Source organism: Capricornis sumatraensis, chromosome 8 (genome assembly GCF_032405125.1).
Source record: "Capricornis sumatraensis isolate serow.1 chromosome 8, serow.2, whole genome shotgun sequence".
NCBI lineage: Eukaryota > Metazoa > Chordata > Mammalia > Artiodactyla > Bovidae > Capricornis > Capricornis sumatraensis.
The window spans coordinates 105,507,671-105,523,582 of NC_091076.1; the positions used below are offsets into that span (position 1 = coordinate 105,507,671).

General features: G+C 59.6%; 1 protein-coding gene across 2 annotated transcripts in view; it reads right to left on the bottom strand.

Annotated features, from left to right (window-relative positions):
- Positions 1-1,718: 1,718 nt before the first annotated feature.
- The window catches only part of LLGL2 (LLGL scribble cell polarity complex component 2), a 33,705-nt gene continuing 19,511 nt past the window's right edge, over positions 1,719-15,912 (bottom strand). Inside the window, exons 3-26 of one of the 2 annotated variants that reach the window (XM_068976729.1) lie at positions 14,634-14,731; positions 13,278-13,359; positions 12,964-13,079; positions 12,520-12,678; positions 10,721-10,883; positions 10,455-10,587; positions 10,076-10,130; positions 9,357-9,511; positions 7,626-7,843; positions 7,450-7,517; positions 7,173-7,326; positions 6,979-7,083; positions 6,060-6,352; positions 5,795-5,945; positions 5,359-5,509; positions 4,580-4,696; positions 4,312-4,478; positions 3,617-3,881; positions 3,223-3,376; positions 3,013-3,041; positions 2,742-2,789; positions 2,484-2,526; positions 2,308-2,369; positions 1,719-2,144 (exon numbers count right to left, since the gene is read on the bottom strand). In XM_068976729.1, the coding sequence (XP_068832830.1) occupies positions 2,137-2,144; positions 2,308-2,369; positions 2,484-2,526; positions 2,742-2,789; positions 3,013-3,041; positions 3,223-3,376; positions 3,617-3,881; positions 4,312-4,478; positions 4,580-4,696; positions 5,359-5,509; positions 5,795-5,945; positions 6,060-6,352; positions 6,979-7,083; positions 7,173-7,326; positions 7,450-7,517; positions 7,626-7,843; positions 9,357-9,511; positions 10,076-10,130; positions 10,455-10,587; positions 10,721-10,883; positions 12,520-12,678; positions 12,964-13,079; positions 13,278-13,359; positions 14,634-14,731 (2,994 nt within the window). In that variant the 3' untranslated portion in view covers positions 1,719-2,136. The remainder of the gene's footprint in view (positions 2,145-2,307; positions 2,370-2,483; positions 2,527-2,741; positions 2,790-3,012; positions 3,042-3,222; positions 3,377-3,616; positions 3,882-4,311; positions 4,479-4,579; positions 4,697-5,358; positions 5,510-5,794; positions 5,946-6,059; positions 6,353-6,978; positions 7,084-7,172; positions 7,327-7,449; positions 7,518-7,625; positions 7,844-9,356; positions 9,512-10,075; positions 10,131-10,454; positions 10,588-10,720; positions 10,884-12,519; positions 12,679-12,963; positions 13,080-13,277; positions 13,360-14,633; positions 14,732-15,912) is intronic. The other variant, XM_068976730.1, reaches the window with a different exon arrangement.

Here is a 15,912-nt window from a genome sequence, read left to right on the forward strand (position 1 = left end):
GGAGAAACTGATGCAGAGCAGGTAAATAATTTGTCCAAGTGCGACTTGCTGGGGTTGAAGCTACAGCAGTCTCTAGAAGAATAACTCTAGAACTCATGTCCATTGTGTCGGTGATGCCATCCAACCAACTCATCCTCTGTCTCCCACTTCTGCCCTCAATCTTTCCCAGCATCAGGGTCTTTCCTAATGAATCAGTTCTTCACTTCAGGTGGCCAAAGTACTGGAGCTTCAGCTTCAGCCTCAGCCTTTCCAATGAATATTCAGGGTTGATTTCCTTTAGGATTGACTGGTTGGATCTCTTTGCAGTCCAAGGGACTCTCAAGGGTCTTCTCCAACACCACAATTCAAAAGCATCAATTCTTCCATCTGGGTAAGCCCCTACTATTCCTCCAAGGAGAAACAAGGGAGCTTGAGTGGTCCCTGTTCCCAAATTCAGAGCGTGTCTTTAGCAGGACATGCTGGAGGGCAGGTACAGAGGATGCTCCCCTGGGGTGTCTGTCCTGAGACCTGGAACTCAGCTCCTCCTCTGCTCCCCATGCTCATCGGTGTCCTTCCAACAGGCCCTCTTCCAGCTCAGGCCAGGGGGTCTCCTGTGACCCAGGGCAGTGCCCTTGCCCCCACGAGGCTCCCAGGGCTCCCTGACTGGCCCCGGCATTTTCACTCACTTCCTGCCAACCACCCTTGGCTCTTCACTTGTTCCACTGCGAGAAGACCATGTCCTTGCATGCTGCTGTGCCTCCCTGCCCCCCAGCCAATTCCTGGTCACCTCTCCTGTCCCAGCGTATGCCTTTTTTTTTTGGCTACTCCACAAAATGTGGGATCTTAGTTCCTCCACCAGGGATCAAATCTGTGTCCCTTGCATTGGAAGCTCAAAGTCTTAACCAGGGAGGTCCTCTAGTCACAGCTTAATGTCACCTCCCCAGGCACATTTCTCCCAGGCCCCCGGATTTCCTTCATCTTAACACTTCCTGCACTTCTAGGGACCGTGAGCCCCACAAGGGCAGAGGCCACCTCTGAACCTCAAGCACCAAGCATAGAATAGGCGCTCAATGAAGACGGGTGGGGAACTTCATGGTGGTCCAGTGGTTAAGAATCCACCTGCCAGTGCAGGAAGACACGGGTTCGATCCCTGGTCCGGCAACTAAGCCTGTGCGCCAACCACTGAGCCACGCTCTAGAGTCTGTGCTCTGCAACGAGAGGCCACCACAACAAGCCTTCGCTCTGCAACTAGAGAAAGCCCGTGCACGGCGACAAGAGTCTGTGCGCCTCAACCAACACCCAGCACAGCCAAAAATAATTTAAAAAACAAGATACCGGGTGGGTAAAGATGTAGGCCAAGAAGAATCAAGTCCCTGGCTTGTCGAGACCTTAACCTCCAGGCATTGACCCCACCTCGGTGGCACCCCAGAGTCCTTCCCTGAAGTCCAGGAGAAGCCATCAAGTCAACATCCTGTGAGCATCTTCCCCTCCTGACAGCAGGGAAAGGCCGGCCAGGGGTGGCCAGTGCCCTCCTACGGCCCCTCACCCAGGGATGCAGACAGACAAGACTCAATTCGGTTAACTTGTCATCATTTATTCCCAAAGAGAGAAGGCATGTGGTGTTCAGACACAACCACGTAGAGTTCATGTATCTGATTCCAAATAGCTTAAAAGAACCGACAGATCCTCCTGAGCACCAGCCTGGTCCAGGGGATGGACCCCAGGGGGCAAAGGCAAGGAACCAGCTAACCATCGTTTCTATTTACATGGAAAAATCTCTGTACAAGCTAAAAAAAAATTAAAATCTTTGGACCAGTCCAGTGAAGAGGTAATAAGGTGTTTATTAAAAACTTTTTCATCCGGAGGCAATTAACATTTATAATTTAAAACCCAACCCACTACAAAAAAGGGGGCGGGGGAAGGGGGCTTCAAAACTGTGCAACTTTGACGAAGGGACCAGGAGAGTCAGGCCCCAGGGAGGGACAGCCCTGGGCCGTGGGGGTCCCCACTCTCCTGAGACCAGGAGCAGCAGCAGGCTGGACCCTGGGGTGCCCCCAGCCCCTGCACGGCCCCGTACCGGGCTTCTCCAGGTAGGCAGGGCCCCACGGAGGAGCCCTCAGTAGTGTGATCACTGTGCAGGCGGCACACGCGTCCCGTTCACTCCGCTGCAGGAGACAGAGCACCAGAGCATGAGCCCAGACACAGAGGCTTTCCGCCAGCAGGGCACGTGCCAGGGCTGGGATGAGCCTAAGGGTCCAGGAGAGCGGGGACAGGGCCTCCTCCTCCTCCCAGCCTCCCCAAGCCCGCAGCAGCGCCCAGAGCCCCTACCTCCCCCGTTGCTGAGGCTGTACCCCACGGCCACTCTCTGAGAACGCCAATCGCCACAGCTCCTGTGTGGGCAAAGTCGGGGCTGTCACCGTCCACGGGACTCCGGACGAGGACCCTCATGCCCACAGCTCTCCTGGCACCTGGGGCCCGCCCCGGTGAGCCGGACAGTCACTCACCCTCGGTCTCCCTCCAGCGTGCTCTGGATCTCCTTCAGAACCCCTGCAGGGCAGAGGTGGAGAGCAGAGGCCTGGTGAGGCCGGTGCAGGTGGGGCCAGACGCCCGCCTTGCTCCCCCTTCTGCTGACCCGGTGAACCCGCCCGCCTTCTTCAGGAAACCAGCCCGTGTTTCCACCCTGGCCTTCTAAGTACCCCCCTACCCCCGCCCCCACCCCGAACATCCCTCCTGCCAGCCCCACAACTCCTGCCCCGACTCACTCTCGTCATTGAGCAGAGCGTGCTCCATCACAGGGCCCGACCTCCGCTCTGAAAGGCAGGGGCCAGGCCACGTGAGCCATCGGCCCTCTGCTGCCCCGGCCCCCTCTCTGCGGGGGCGGGGGTGCTGGAGCCGGAGCCCAGGACCGCAAGGGAAGCTGTGTGACCCCCAGCCCACATGCTGCCTGACCACCTGGGCTCCCCAACCCTCCCCGGCTGCCCTCGCCACACCTCTGCCCCCACACGCCCCCAGCCCCAGAGAGACCTGTCTTACCTTCTCCATCACTCTGGCTCCCTGAGTTCCTATGGGGAAGAGACTGTAAGGATAAGGGGCACGAGGCTCCCCACTCTGGCTGGGAAAGGGTGGGTGGGGTGGCTGGCTGAGTTTCGGGGGAAAGGGACTCTGAGCAGCCCCAGAGCGGGCACCCCAGGGAAGGTGGGGCAAGGAGTGGCTGGAGCAAAGGCCATCTGCCCTTCCACCCACCTGGCTCGGCCCAAAGACTTCTCGGGGCCTGATCCATTGCGCGGGTGGCTGCGGTTCTTTGATTCTGCTGAATCCACCAGACATCGGGGCTCAACTAGCCACTTGGTGGAAAGAGAGAAGCGCTCAAACTCGGAGGGTGAGATCAGGTAGAAACCTGGGGTTGGGGTGGAAAAGGCTGGCAGGTGAGGGCAGCCCGAGTTGGCCCTGCATGACCCACCCCCGATCCCCACCTTTGGGGTCACTAGAGACCAGAGCCTCCAACAGTTCTCTGCCTAAGGAGCCTGGCTTTGGCTGAAATACCCCAGGCTGTCCTTCCCAGCAGCCCCCGTGACGCAGTGGGAGCCCCAAACCTGGCCCGGGGGCAGAGGCCCCGCCGGGCCTGCCCCCCGCACACCTTGGCCGTATTTGGTGAAGACGCATGATGCGATGCCGCTGACATCCTCCCGGCGGATGCAGCTGTACCGCACCTGGGGCTTGAGCAGGGGCAGTGAGACCACCTGGACGTCGCCCAGGTTGGTGAGGACGGCCAAGTGATGCTCCCCGTAGTCCTCGGCCCGACAGCTGCTGAAGCGGGCCGCGCTGACCCGCCGCACCCGCGAGCCCTCCAGGGCCGTCAGCTTCAGCTTCAGCCGGGCACTGACCTTGGGCAGCGTGAACACCTAGGGTGCAGGGCAGCCAGTCACACCGGTGGCCGGACCAGTTAGCACTGCTTCATCTGGCCAAGCAAGGACTTCTCGCGTCCCTGCCCGGTGCCTCTGCTGGGCCTGGCCCTTTGCCACCTGCCCAGCTTCCTGGCGAGGCCTGCTCACCCCAGTGCTCCTGCCCTCGGCACTCAGACGTGTGGTTACTGCGCTCGGACTGCGAGGATGCCAGGGTCTCTTAGTTCCCTGCCTGCATCTTCTCTCCCTTCCACAGACACAAGTCCTGCTTCAGTGTTCCTACCACTGACCCTGCGGACTCCACCAAGACCCCGCTTCTCTCTGGTGCCTCTGCAGCCCTCACACAACTACATACACAACTTTAAAGGAGTCCCAGCAGCTGTCCGTTGTGGAGGGATCCCTGGGGGCCCTGCCTCCTCCCGAAAGGCACCTTGAACTGCTCCTCCGACACGACGAGCAGCTGGTGGCTCCCCTGCATGTCCGGGCTCTTTGACAGATCGTGGGCCACTTCCAGGGGCTCGGGAAGGGGCACGCTGCGTCCGTCCAGCACCAGGATGCCCACCACGGGCGCTCGGTGCATTAGCTGGATCTCCTTGGCTGCGGGATGGAGACAGGCGGTGGGGATGGAGGTGAGGTTGGAGATGCCACCCTGCCCCCAGCCTAGGCAGACAAGTCCCTTCGCCCTGCCCAGCACTCACCCTGCTCCGCCCGCACTGGCTCATCCATTCTCCGCTCGGCAGGGGGCACGCGCAGGGCAAAGGCGTAGACAGTACCACCGTTGGTGCCAGCCCACAGCGAGGGGCAGTGGCGGGAACCTGCCAGGAGGCCGAGGTTTACATTTAACCCCTGACTCTGGGGCTCAAGGGGAGCCGGGAGACCTGGCTCACTACCCGTGTGACTCCAAGTTCAAGCCAACGAACTTCACAAGCCTTTCTTCCTCTGTGAAATGGAGCTGCTGTGGGCCCTACCTATGTCCTGGTATAGACAGGAAGGGCCTGCAAGGCTCCCTGACAACCAAGGGCCCCGTGAAGATGATCCCAAGCCCAGGACAGCTCAGCCCTCGAGATACAGCAGCAAAGAGCCCTCGGCCCACCCTTACCCTGGCAGGAAAAGAGACACAGTCAGCTTCCAGAGGGCCTCCTGGGTACCAGCAGGTATGTGGCACGTCCCAACGCATGCAACCATTCTAGGAGGAAGCTACGCCCCATTTTATAGGGGGAGAAGCAAGACCCAGAAAGGCTAAGTGACACATCCAAGGTCACGCTTCTAGAGCACAGTGGGGCCTGGGTATGGAGCTAGGGCGACCATACTCAGAGACCCAGTCCGCACAGAGAAAGAGGCAGGCATGGGGGCTCTGGCTCTGCCTGAGCTCATGAAGGGGCAACCCTCTTAAGGGCAAATCAGCCAGCAGCTTCCAACACACCCTCAAGCCAAAAGACGCTTGCCCGGGCCTCCCCATCTCAGACCGGCCACTCACTGTCCCTCAGGTAGGTGTCAGCGAAGTAGAGGGTCCGGACGAAGCCTGTGAAGGAGTCCTCTGCTGACCGTGCCTCAATCTTGCGCTGCACGGGCGCCAGCTCCATGTTCTGCAGGCCGGTCCGCTCTGCCCTGCTGCTTCCCTCCTGCACCTGCAGCGGGTGGATGTGGCCTGAGGGTGGGCACAGGCCTTCCTTCCCCGGGGGGCATCAGATTGCTCCATGCTTCCCTTCCAGGGAGGACTGGCCACCGCACCGCCTGGCCCCCAGCCATTTGCCTGGTCTCACGGACCGAGGACATGACCCTGAGGTGTTACAGAGACTTCCGTTCACACTTGGGGACAGAGAGGCAGAGAGAGGCAGAGCGATAGCTCCGAGGTCACGGGGTCGGGCTGGGGAGCTTGCGGCCGAAGCAGGCACGGCCGGCCCTGGCCTTACCTCTCCCGGAGGGCCGGCGGGCTGCCGCTTCCTGCTGGACACCCGGCTGCGGCGGATCCGACGGAAGGACTGACGCAGGGACTTCTTCAGGGACTTCACGCGGGACAGCGGGCCCTCCAGAGCGAGCTGGTCACTGGGGTGCAGCGTGCACCTGGGGGCCGGGGAGGGGGGACACGGGGCCGTCACGCTCTGAGGGACACCCTGCCGATTTAGGCGCTGATCCCAGACCCGGGCCCCCGCCGCCCTGGGTGGGTGGGCTGCTCACTTGACAAAGACCTGCCGCCGCTGCTGGTGGTCAAAGAGGCCAAAGCCGTGGCTGGTGCCAAAGGCCACGAGCCGCCACTCAGAGTGCAGGGCCAAGGAGGTGACCACAGCCGGGGGCTGGCACTGCACCAGCACAAAGGGCTGGAAGCCGGGCTCGAAGCGCACCGGCCCTGGGCGGGCACACAGGCGCTCGTGGCCCTTCCAGCGGTAGCCCTCCTGGTCCCGCAGCAGGTCGGCCTCCACCTGCTCCACCGCGTGCTCTGCCTCCTCGTCGTTCAGCTCCAGCACGAGCACCTGGGCGGACGGCAGATGGGCTGAGCCACCCTGGCTCCAGGGGACAGCTGGGCCCGGGGACCCCGATGGCAGGGGACCCAAGACACATGCCAAGGCCCAGGGTCACAAGTGCCCAACTTCTGGCCCTTAATTCTGGCTTCTGGAGGAGAAGTCGCCATCCCAAAGGCGTCCTTATAATGGGATCTGGGAACTCCTATTCACTGGGAGGAGTCAAGGGCAGGTGACGCTCCTAGCGACACCATCAGTGGGCACTCAGGAGACTAGCTCCTGGCCCAGCGTGTGCATGCTAAGTCACTTCAGTTGTGTCTGACTCTTTAGACCCCATGGACTTCAGCCCGCCAAGCTCCTTTGTCCATGGGGATTCTCCAGGCAAGAATACTGGCGTGGGTTGCCATGCCCTCCTCCAGGGGAATCTTCCCAACCCAGGGATCGAACCTGGTCTCATGCCTCCTGCATGGACAGGTGTTTTGTTTTTTTTTTTTAACCACCGAGTCACCTGGGAAGCCCAGGCTCCTGGTCCTGCTGCCCCCAACCTCCCCACACAATGCTGAGAAGGAAGCTCCTGGCCCTGGACGCTGCCCTGGGTCCTCTGACCACTCCTCCCCACGCCTAGCCCGGGATGCTACCTGCCCTGCTGTGCCGGCCACAGCCAGGTAGCCGCTGTATTTGCAGAGGAAAATCTTCTGGATGCCCAGCCGAGGATCGTCACTATAGGGGTCAAAGGAGCCCACCTGCCGAGGGAGAGGAGGCCCGTGAGTGGCCTTCAGCTATGGGCCTGACCCGCCCCCATCCTCCCTGGTGCCCAAGCTCTGGGCCTCACCTTGCGGAGGGGCGGCCACTCTTCCTCGCCCTGGGCACTGAGGCTCTCGTTGGGGTCTGTGTCAGTGAGGAACACCCGCACGGTGCTGAGTTTGTAGAGCAGTCGCAGGCAGACGCCCGAGGCGTCCCAGAACCGCACCGTGCCATCCTCATGCCTGTGGGCGGAACCGGCCTGCCTCCCGTCAGAGGGCTGCCAGGCCGGCATGCAGCCCTCTGGGCTCTGCTCCCACCCCGCACGTCCCACCTGGCAGGAGGAGAGTGCCATCGACGTCACCTACCCTGTGAGCAGCAGGTCCCTCTGCGGTGGGGCCGGGGCCAGGCTGGTGCCGCCGTCAATGGGCCACTCCTGGAGGAGATGATGGAGAAGTTCACGGGTGGGGCGGAGCCTGTGGTGAGGGGGCTGGCCCTGGGGGCGGAGCCTTCCCTGGGTGGGGCCGGGCCGGGCCGCACCTACCATGGTGGAGAAGTGTGTGCTCTGCCGGCTGCCGGCGGCTATGATGCGTTCCCACAGCTTCAGTGGGATGTTGGAGACGTGGTGGGAGCAGGTGATGGCAGAGCAGTGCAGGGAGGCCAGGTAGGGAGGCTGGACTGGCGGCCAACCAGCCGTCTGCAGGTCAATCACCACCAGCTCCTCCTCGGCCAGCACCACCAGGGCATAGGGGTCATCGAAGGCTGTGGGGACAGGCCAAGGGTCAGGGGCTGCAGGAGCCACAAGGAAGCAGTGTGTCCGGCCTGGCCCGGTCCTGTGGAATCTGAGGCTCAGGGGCTGTAGCCAGGGAATCTGCATTTTACAAACAGGCTCAGGGACTTCCTTGGTGGTCCAGTGGCTAAGACTCCATGCTCCCAAGACAGGGAGCCTGGGTTCAATCCCTGGCCAGGGATTAAACTAAATCCTGAATGTCGCATCTAAGGATCCTGCATGCCACAACTAAGACTGGGCACAGAAAAATACATACATTTAAATAAATATTTAAAAATAATAAATTATTTAAAACAGGCTCCGAATCCAACAATGCATAAAGAACTATATGCCATGACTAAGTGGGATTCATCCCAGGTATGTAAGGTACCCCAGGTATATCAATATTTGAAAATCAATTAATGTATTGTGTCAACAGGCTAAAAAAGGAAAATCACATGAGTATAACACTGGGTGCAGAGAAAGTGTTGACAAAACCCAATACCCATTTATGATTAAAAAAAACCCACAAAAAACCTCTCAGTAAAGAGAACAGAGGGGACTTCCTCAACTTGAGGAAGAATATCTAGGAAAAACCTACAGCTGATGTAATGATTGATGGTGGGAAACTTGAAGCTTTCCCACTGACATCAGGAACAAGGCAAGGAAGCCTCCTCTCACCACTCCTATTCAAGCACTAGCTAACGCAGTAGGACAAGAAAAGGAAATAAAAGCTATGCAGATTGGGAAGGAAGAAGGAAAACTGGTTTTGTTCACAGATCACCAGTATAGGAAATCTAAAAGAACTGACCCAAAACTGGCCCTGGCTGCCAGCACGCTGTCAGATGTGAGGATGGAAGGGGCTGAGAAAAAGAGGAAAAGCAGGTTCACAGTCTCCCTCCAAGGGCTGCCCGCGAGGCCTGGAGAGCACAGCCCAGGGCGACCAGAGCCGTCCCACAGCCCCCCTCACCCAGAGGCCTCGGGCCTGTCGGGTCACAGCCATCTGGGGAGGAGTCATCAGATCTCCCGCCAGGCCTCCTCTCCAGATGTTGACACTGGCCCTTTCTGGTCTTGCTTGTCACCCAATTTAGGAAGCTGACTCAGCGCTCTGTTGGCCTGGCTGAGCTCCAGGAGGCCAGCTCGAATGGCCCCACCCCACAAGGAGGGCTGAGCTCCAGGAGGCCAGCTCGAATGGCCCCACCCCACAAGGAGGGCTTCACTATGTCCAAGTGAGTGTTAAACCCAATAGTGCAGATCTGGCCTGCTCTGGGCTAAGTCCCAGGTGAGCCACTGAAGGGCAAGGAGAGCTTTAGGGTGGGCAGGAGGTGTGGCCAGCAAGGACAACCCCCAGGCCAGCAGGGAAGGAAAGAGAGCAGCCCCCGGTGGGGCTGAGGGATGCAAGGGCAGCAGCGCTGGGATCACCTGCAGGACCCCCCGTCTTTGTTTATGGGGGGGCCTGCCCTCCAGACCCACTCCCGCCCTCCAGACCCACTCCCGCATGCCTACCGGCCGCAGGGTCCACCTCGACGAGGACAGTGAAGTCAATGACGCGGGAGGTGAAGTCGAAGGCTGTCTGCTGGCCGTTGTGGACCACCGAGATGCAGTGGCGGTCCCCGTAGCTGGCCCGTGGCATGCCGCCCTGGAAGATGGTGAAGGGCAACCTGGTAGGCACAGAAGAGCAGGGGTGGGCTGGGGCTCACCTCGTGGCTGAGCCGGCCCAGGGACAGTCCTGTGACTGGCCTCCAGGGCAGGGCCTGGGAGGGCGGCCAGTCTCGGGGTGAGTGTGCACTCAAGGTTCCCAGGAGGGGCTGGGGTGGACCCCTGCTTGTCCCAACTCAATAGCCCGGGAGAATGTGGGGGTGAGCAGCAGGGCACGCAGGCTATGGGCTGAGTCTCTGCCACCACACCACTTCAATCAGACCCCATCACCCTTTTCTGCTTCTGTGCCAAGTTTCCCTGTATGATTCTGTTTGGTAAGACAGAGTTTGGAACCTGCTGATCTGAATTCTCTCTCCAGGAGGGTAAAAGGGAAAGAAATGGAATATTTTTTTCAGGAATTTGCTAGAGATAGATATGAATGTCCGCCTCTCTGTTGCCTGGAGACCCAGATGTGGGACCCAAAGGCATCCTTTATGTACCATCTTCCCCAGGAAGAGGCCTGACCAGCCTTTTTAGCTCTCTAGGAAGACTCTAGAAAGGGAATAGGACAGGGCACTGATACCTACCCCTGCTTGGTGGTCAGCCAGAAGATTTTGGTAATAGCTTTGCAAGGAAAAGGACCTAAAAGAGAAGGAACGAGCTTGAACGCTCCTCCTGCTTTCAGAGGCCCGTGGGCCGCAGCACAGACCCCTGCGCACTCACAGAGCACATCTAGGCTTAGGAGTCTTGCCCGGAGCAGTGCCCAGAGAAAGCCACACAGTGGGCGTCAGAAAACCCGCCGTGTGGCTGTCATCACTGCCTTCACCCTCTCCACCCTCTCCGGGCCCCAGCTTTGCTCCTCTGAGTTGGGTACCTACACCTGGAAACCAGGAGATTGGCTGGGGACTGGAGAGGACACTGCCCCGCTCACTGGCGGGTGGCCCCGGTGGCGGGCAGAGCACTGACCGTAAGGCACACAGCTGCGCAGGGGCTCCGGCTGCGGGCTGTCGCTGACCATGCGCCATTGGCAGTAGCTGCCGTCAGAATGGCAGCTGACGATCAGACGGCTGTCCCGCTGCCAGAAGACGTTTTCCAGTTGCTTCAGGGCGGGAAAGAAGAAACAGCGTGCGTGGGCTGGGGCTGGGGGTGGTCCCATCGCCTGCGCCCCCCTGCCTCAGACAGGGGCTGGATGTGTCAGGTGGGCGCCGGGGAGCAGCGGGTGACACCCTTACCTGGCTGCTGAGGAAATGACAGAGCACGCGGCTGCCCTGCAGGTCCCAGATGACGACGAGGCCCCGGCTGTAGCCAATAAGGATCTGGTTGGGGTCCCAGGGATGCTCCTGCAGAGCCTCCACCATCTCAAACACCCGCCGGTGGCGTGCCTCCTCTGGCAACCTGGGCAAAGGGACACTGTGAGCCAGGTCACCAGCCACCAACACAGCATGGCTGAGAGTGTTGGCCACCTATTAACTACATACACAGCACCCGCAAAGCAGTGGGCGCTGAATGTGTCAAGCATGGAAAGACTGCTAAGATGCGTCGTCAAGGGGAGAGAGAAGGAATGCATAGAGATGGAGAAAACCCCCCAAGGATGCAGACACAGGGGGTACAACCACCAGGAAAGGCAAGGATGTGGTTTCTAGGAAAGTCCATGTGATGGTTACCTCTGGGGGAGGGAGGGAGTTGTGATTGAGAGGGGCAGGAGGGGGATCCTGGGTTGGTAGGGGCAGGGCTGGCAAAGTTCTGTCTTTGCCCAGAGTTGGCTGCATGGACACTCGCTTAACAAGAAACTGTTAAAATGTACATTCAAATTTAGTGCATTTCTGTAAGGCAGTGACATTCCATAAAAATAGTTTTTAAGCCCCACAAAACAAAACTCTGTTATCAGTTCTTGTGGCCTTGAGCCCCTCCTCCTTTTCTGGACCTGGAATGCTGATGTGAAGTCTGGAGGTGTTGCAGCCAACAGAAGCCTATGAGACAGCAGGCACGGGACCAAGAGCCAACACCAAGGACGAAATGGAAACAGCCTGAATCCTGAGGGCGCTTCTATGCTCAAACCCAAACCTAACTTGGTACATTTAAAACAAGGATTTAAACTCATAGGAGGGATTCCCAGGGCACTCAGGCTAGGAAAGCCCAGCAAGGGCTCCTTCCTGACCAACTAAATGCCCACTGGTGTGGGTGAGGTGGGTGCTGGCTCGGCCACAATGAGGAGCAGGTCCTTCCGCTGTCCTGCCTGCAGGCCAGGCGGCCCTGTTGAGCACCAGCCATGCCCGGCCCCCTGCAAACAGTCCTGCTCCAACCATGGTCACACTGCCCAGTGTGACTCTACCCTGCCCAGCGCTCAGAGGGACCCAGCCCCAAGCCTGGGCTGGAGCCCTGAGGAAGCTCAAGCCTGAAGGGGCTGCACATCCCGGCCCTGTGGTCTCCACGGGCTCCTGCTGGACTCTTCCGCTGCCTCCCTTTGGGGACCTGGCATGCCCTCCCCACCCCCAGACCTGATCTGAACTCCTCTCTACTTCAGACACCACCGTCCAGGAGCAAAGATTCTGAAACGATCCCAAGAACCCTACAGGTTGTGGCCGTCGGGTGTCTGGGGACGTGGAGCCTGCCTGCGAGTGAACAAGTAGCCAAGACTCCAAAATGTGAGCATCAGCAGAAGCTGCCCATTCGACCAGGGAGGTCTGGGCCTTGTCTGCCCTGTGGCGGAGCCCCCGGGCTTTGAAAGGGGTGGTACCGGTGCCAGGGACACCGGGCTGAGAGCGGCATTGTTGCACGGTCTTTATGAGCCTCCTTTTCCTCCCCTTTAAATGGGATGACAAGTACTCCCAAGACCCCTTTTGGTGCTGGGGTGCTAATATTTTGGAGGGCGAGATTCTCAGTTTGGGGGACAGGTTGGGGGGTGCTCAGAGTCTGCCCTCCTGTACCCACAGACTTTCCAGGAGAGAAATGATAAGCTCCTGAGGCATCACTGGTGTGGAAGGGAGTGGGCCGCGTCCACCTCGAGGGCATTTAGGGGCCCGGGGCTCACCGCTGCAGCACGGCGTCTGAGCTGATGGCCTGGTCCTCCAGCGCGTGAAAGGCCGGCAGTTGCACTGCGAACACGTTGCCACTCTCGGTGCCCAGGTAGAGCAGCTGGCGGGAGGAGTGTGGCAGGACGACAGTGATCTGCGTGGCGCTGGGGGCAGCCCTGCAGATGGGAAGGACGGCCTGTGAGCCGGCTGCTGCCCAGGCAAAGGGGGACCCACGGCGGGGGCGGGGGGGCGGAATCCCGCGATTCCCTCAGTGGCGCCAGGGACACCCAGGCCTGGGGTGCCCTTTAATGGCGTCCACAGCGATTCAGACCGCATAAACATATTTACTGTTTTCTGCCAAGGCTGCAGACCGATGGCAGAGAGCTGGGGCTCAGGATGGGGGGAGGCAGCCCGCAGCCCAGCCTGCTTCCTGGCTGGGGGCGACAAGACTGAGTTCTCACCCTGGGGGGCCACGTAGCGTGAACGTCTCATCTTCCTGCAGCTCCGACACCCCACCTTTGACTTTTAGACTCCACAGGTGCAGGCTGTTGTCATCCAGCAGGGTGACCAGCTGGCACTGGGGAGGGAACGGGGCGGGAGTGGCCAGTCTCGTTAACCAGGGCGGGGCAGTGTTCCCGTGGCCTCAACACACCGGGGGTGCCCAGGGTGTCATTACACAGATGCGGGTCATGAACTGCGGCTGGGGAAAAGCAAGTTTGTCCCGGGTCCTCTCATTAGCACCAAACCCACGAAGAAGGGTGTGGGGTGGGCTCACCTGGCCAGGCAGGAAGTGGATCTGCACCACAGCGTTGTTCTCGCGGTGCAGGCCCATGAACTCCACCCCTGGGGCACCATAGCTAGGAGGGGAGGGCTCAGGAAACAGCTCCAGAAGGCAGGACCCCACCCCCCCGACCCCGACCCCCGGCCTGCCCTCGGAGTGCAAGTACTCAGCAGAGAGGGGCTCCCTCCCCCAGGCAGCGGGACCCCTCTGTGTGTGTGGGGTCAGGTGGGGAGGAGGCAGAAGTAGGCCAGCGAGGACAAGGTCCAGCAACCTGACCCCCGAGGTGGAAGTCAGCCAATTAGGGAGGGCTGCCGCAGGCAGGCCGGCGGGGCTGACTTCTCAGAAGGGTGAAGCCTCATCTTGGCAACTGTCAGCCTGCCCACTGCAGCCCTGGCCTCCCTGAACCCCAAAACCTGAGCTGTAGGAGACCATCAGCCACCACATGGTGGCACTGGTGAGAAGACACACAGCGGGCACCTGTGGGCCCTCCCACGGCAACCGGGGAGCGCGAGTCTTAGCACTGAGAGCTGTAACCAGGATATGGCCGTGGGCCGGCAATGATTAACCAGCTGAGGGCTGAGCCCTGTGGGACCTGGCCTCTGCACCCCTGTGTGTACACCACCCCCTGCCTAGCTCCCCGCCCCCATCCAGCAGCAGAGGAGCAGGAGGGAGTTACTGCTTTGCCTAAGGAAGTGCCAGCTGGGCTCTCCCCGTGTGACCCCTACCCCCACCTCCCAGTCCCCCTGGGTCCCACCCTGGGGGCTCAGGTCAGATCCAGGGGTGGGACTCACAGACTTGTAGCCCAGCCCAGGCCAGATGACCTGAGCAGTGATCCCCCGTTCTGGCTTCTGAAATAGACCCACTGGACCATGTTGACCCTCAGGCCAGGGAGAGACTGTAAGGACAACCAACCTGTGTGCATGCATGTGTGTGTCTATGTAGACTGTCTCTGCCAAGCTGTGTGTGTGTCTGTATGAGTATGAGGGAGTGCACATGACCAGGGGTAGAAACTAGAAGAGCAGCTGCCTTAGGACAGCTCCTTTGACTCAAGGCCACCCTGTCTCTAGTTTGGACAGAGCCCTGGGGCCAGTCGACTAATTCTTCCGGGGTGGGGGTGGGGAAAGAGAAACAACCGCAGCACCACTGCTCAGCCCATCCCCGCCCTGCACTCGCTGCATTCAGGGCTGACTCCTAAGAGGGTACTTGGAACGTCCCTGGAACGAGAGGGGTCATCCACAACTTGTTTTCATATGGACAGTGGAGGAGTCTTTTCTCGAATCTCAGCAATGCCAAGGCCCCCAGCCTTTCCAGGGCCTCCCTGGGTGGGAGCCAGGAGGACAGAAAGGATACAGCTTGACAGCTCCGGAGCGGGTGCCGATGGCCAGGATGCGCAGGGAGGGGCTGTAGCCGAGGGCGCTGGGCTGGTGGGGGAAGCCATGCTCCACTGTCTGCAACGAGAACCAGGTGTGCACGGGCCTGCAGACACGTCCCCTCTGCCCCTCCACAGCTGGGGGCAGGGGTCAGCACCGGAGGGTGGAGCTGCGGGACGAGCCACCGGTAGCTGGAAGGAGGAATTCAGTCGCATCCCAGTCCCTAGCTGGACCCACCTGAGCCACACCCTCTGCCCATTCCTGACCTGGTCCTTGGCCATGTGGACCTCCCTGGGAGCTCATTCTCCCCAGATGCCTCGGGGGCCCCCTGCTCTCCAGGAACTCTGACACGGTTACTCCACTGCCTACCCTGTGGGGAGCCTACCCAGCCCTCCTGCCAGGGTGCAGGGCAAGTCTGCGGGGCTGGCACAGGGGAGGCACCAGGCCGTTTGGAAGCCCGGCTGCATCACAGCTCCAGGTGGGCGTGTGGGGTCCGACAGAACCCACAGCCGCCCTTCCTGACTCTGGGCGACCCAAGGCTCCTCCAGCGCTGAACCCCTGCCACTGTAAGCTCTCTTCCACCATCTTCCCACGGAGGAAGCTTCTGGAGTGCTTCTTTGCTTATTTCTCTTTCTAGAAATAATACATGTGGTAGAAAACCTGGAACATACAAAGGAACTTGAGAAAGAGAACAAAAGTCACCCACACTCTTACGACCAGAGTAACCCTTGCTAGCAAGGCGGTGTGTCCCATTGTAGGTGTGTGTGGCTGTATACTTGCAGATAGCGACTTCAGAGGAAGACACACACTCGATGTTTTCACTTATATGTGGAATCTAACAAAACACAACCACTAGCGAACATAACCAAAAGAAGCAGACTCACAGATGTAGAGAACAAACTAGAGGTTACCAGTGCGAAGGGGTCAGGAAGGGCATACAGAGGTGGGGAGTGCGAGGTACAAATGACTGAGTCTAAGACAGGCTCAAGGACGTCCCATACAATGTAGGGACTAGAGCCAACCCTTTGTAATAACTGTGGTTTCCCCGATAGCTCAGTTGGTAAAGAATCTGCCTATAATGCAGGAGACCCTGGTTTGATTCCTGGGTCAGGAAGATCTGCTGAAGAGTAGGACACAACTCAGCAACTTGAATACTTTGCAATAACTGTAAATGGAAGTAACCGTTCTAAACAATTTTTTTTTTAATTTTGGGATTTCCCTGGAGGTCCAGTGGTTAAGACGCTGTACTTCCACTGCAG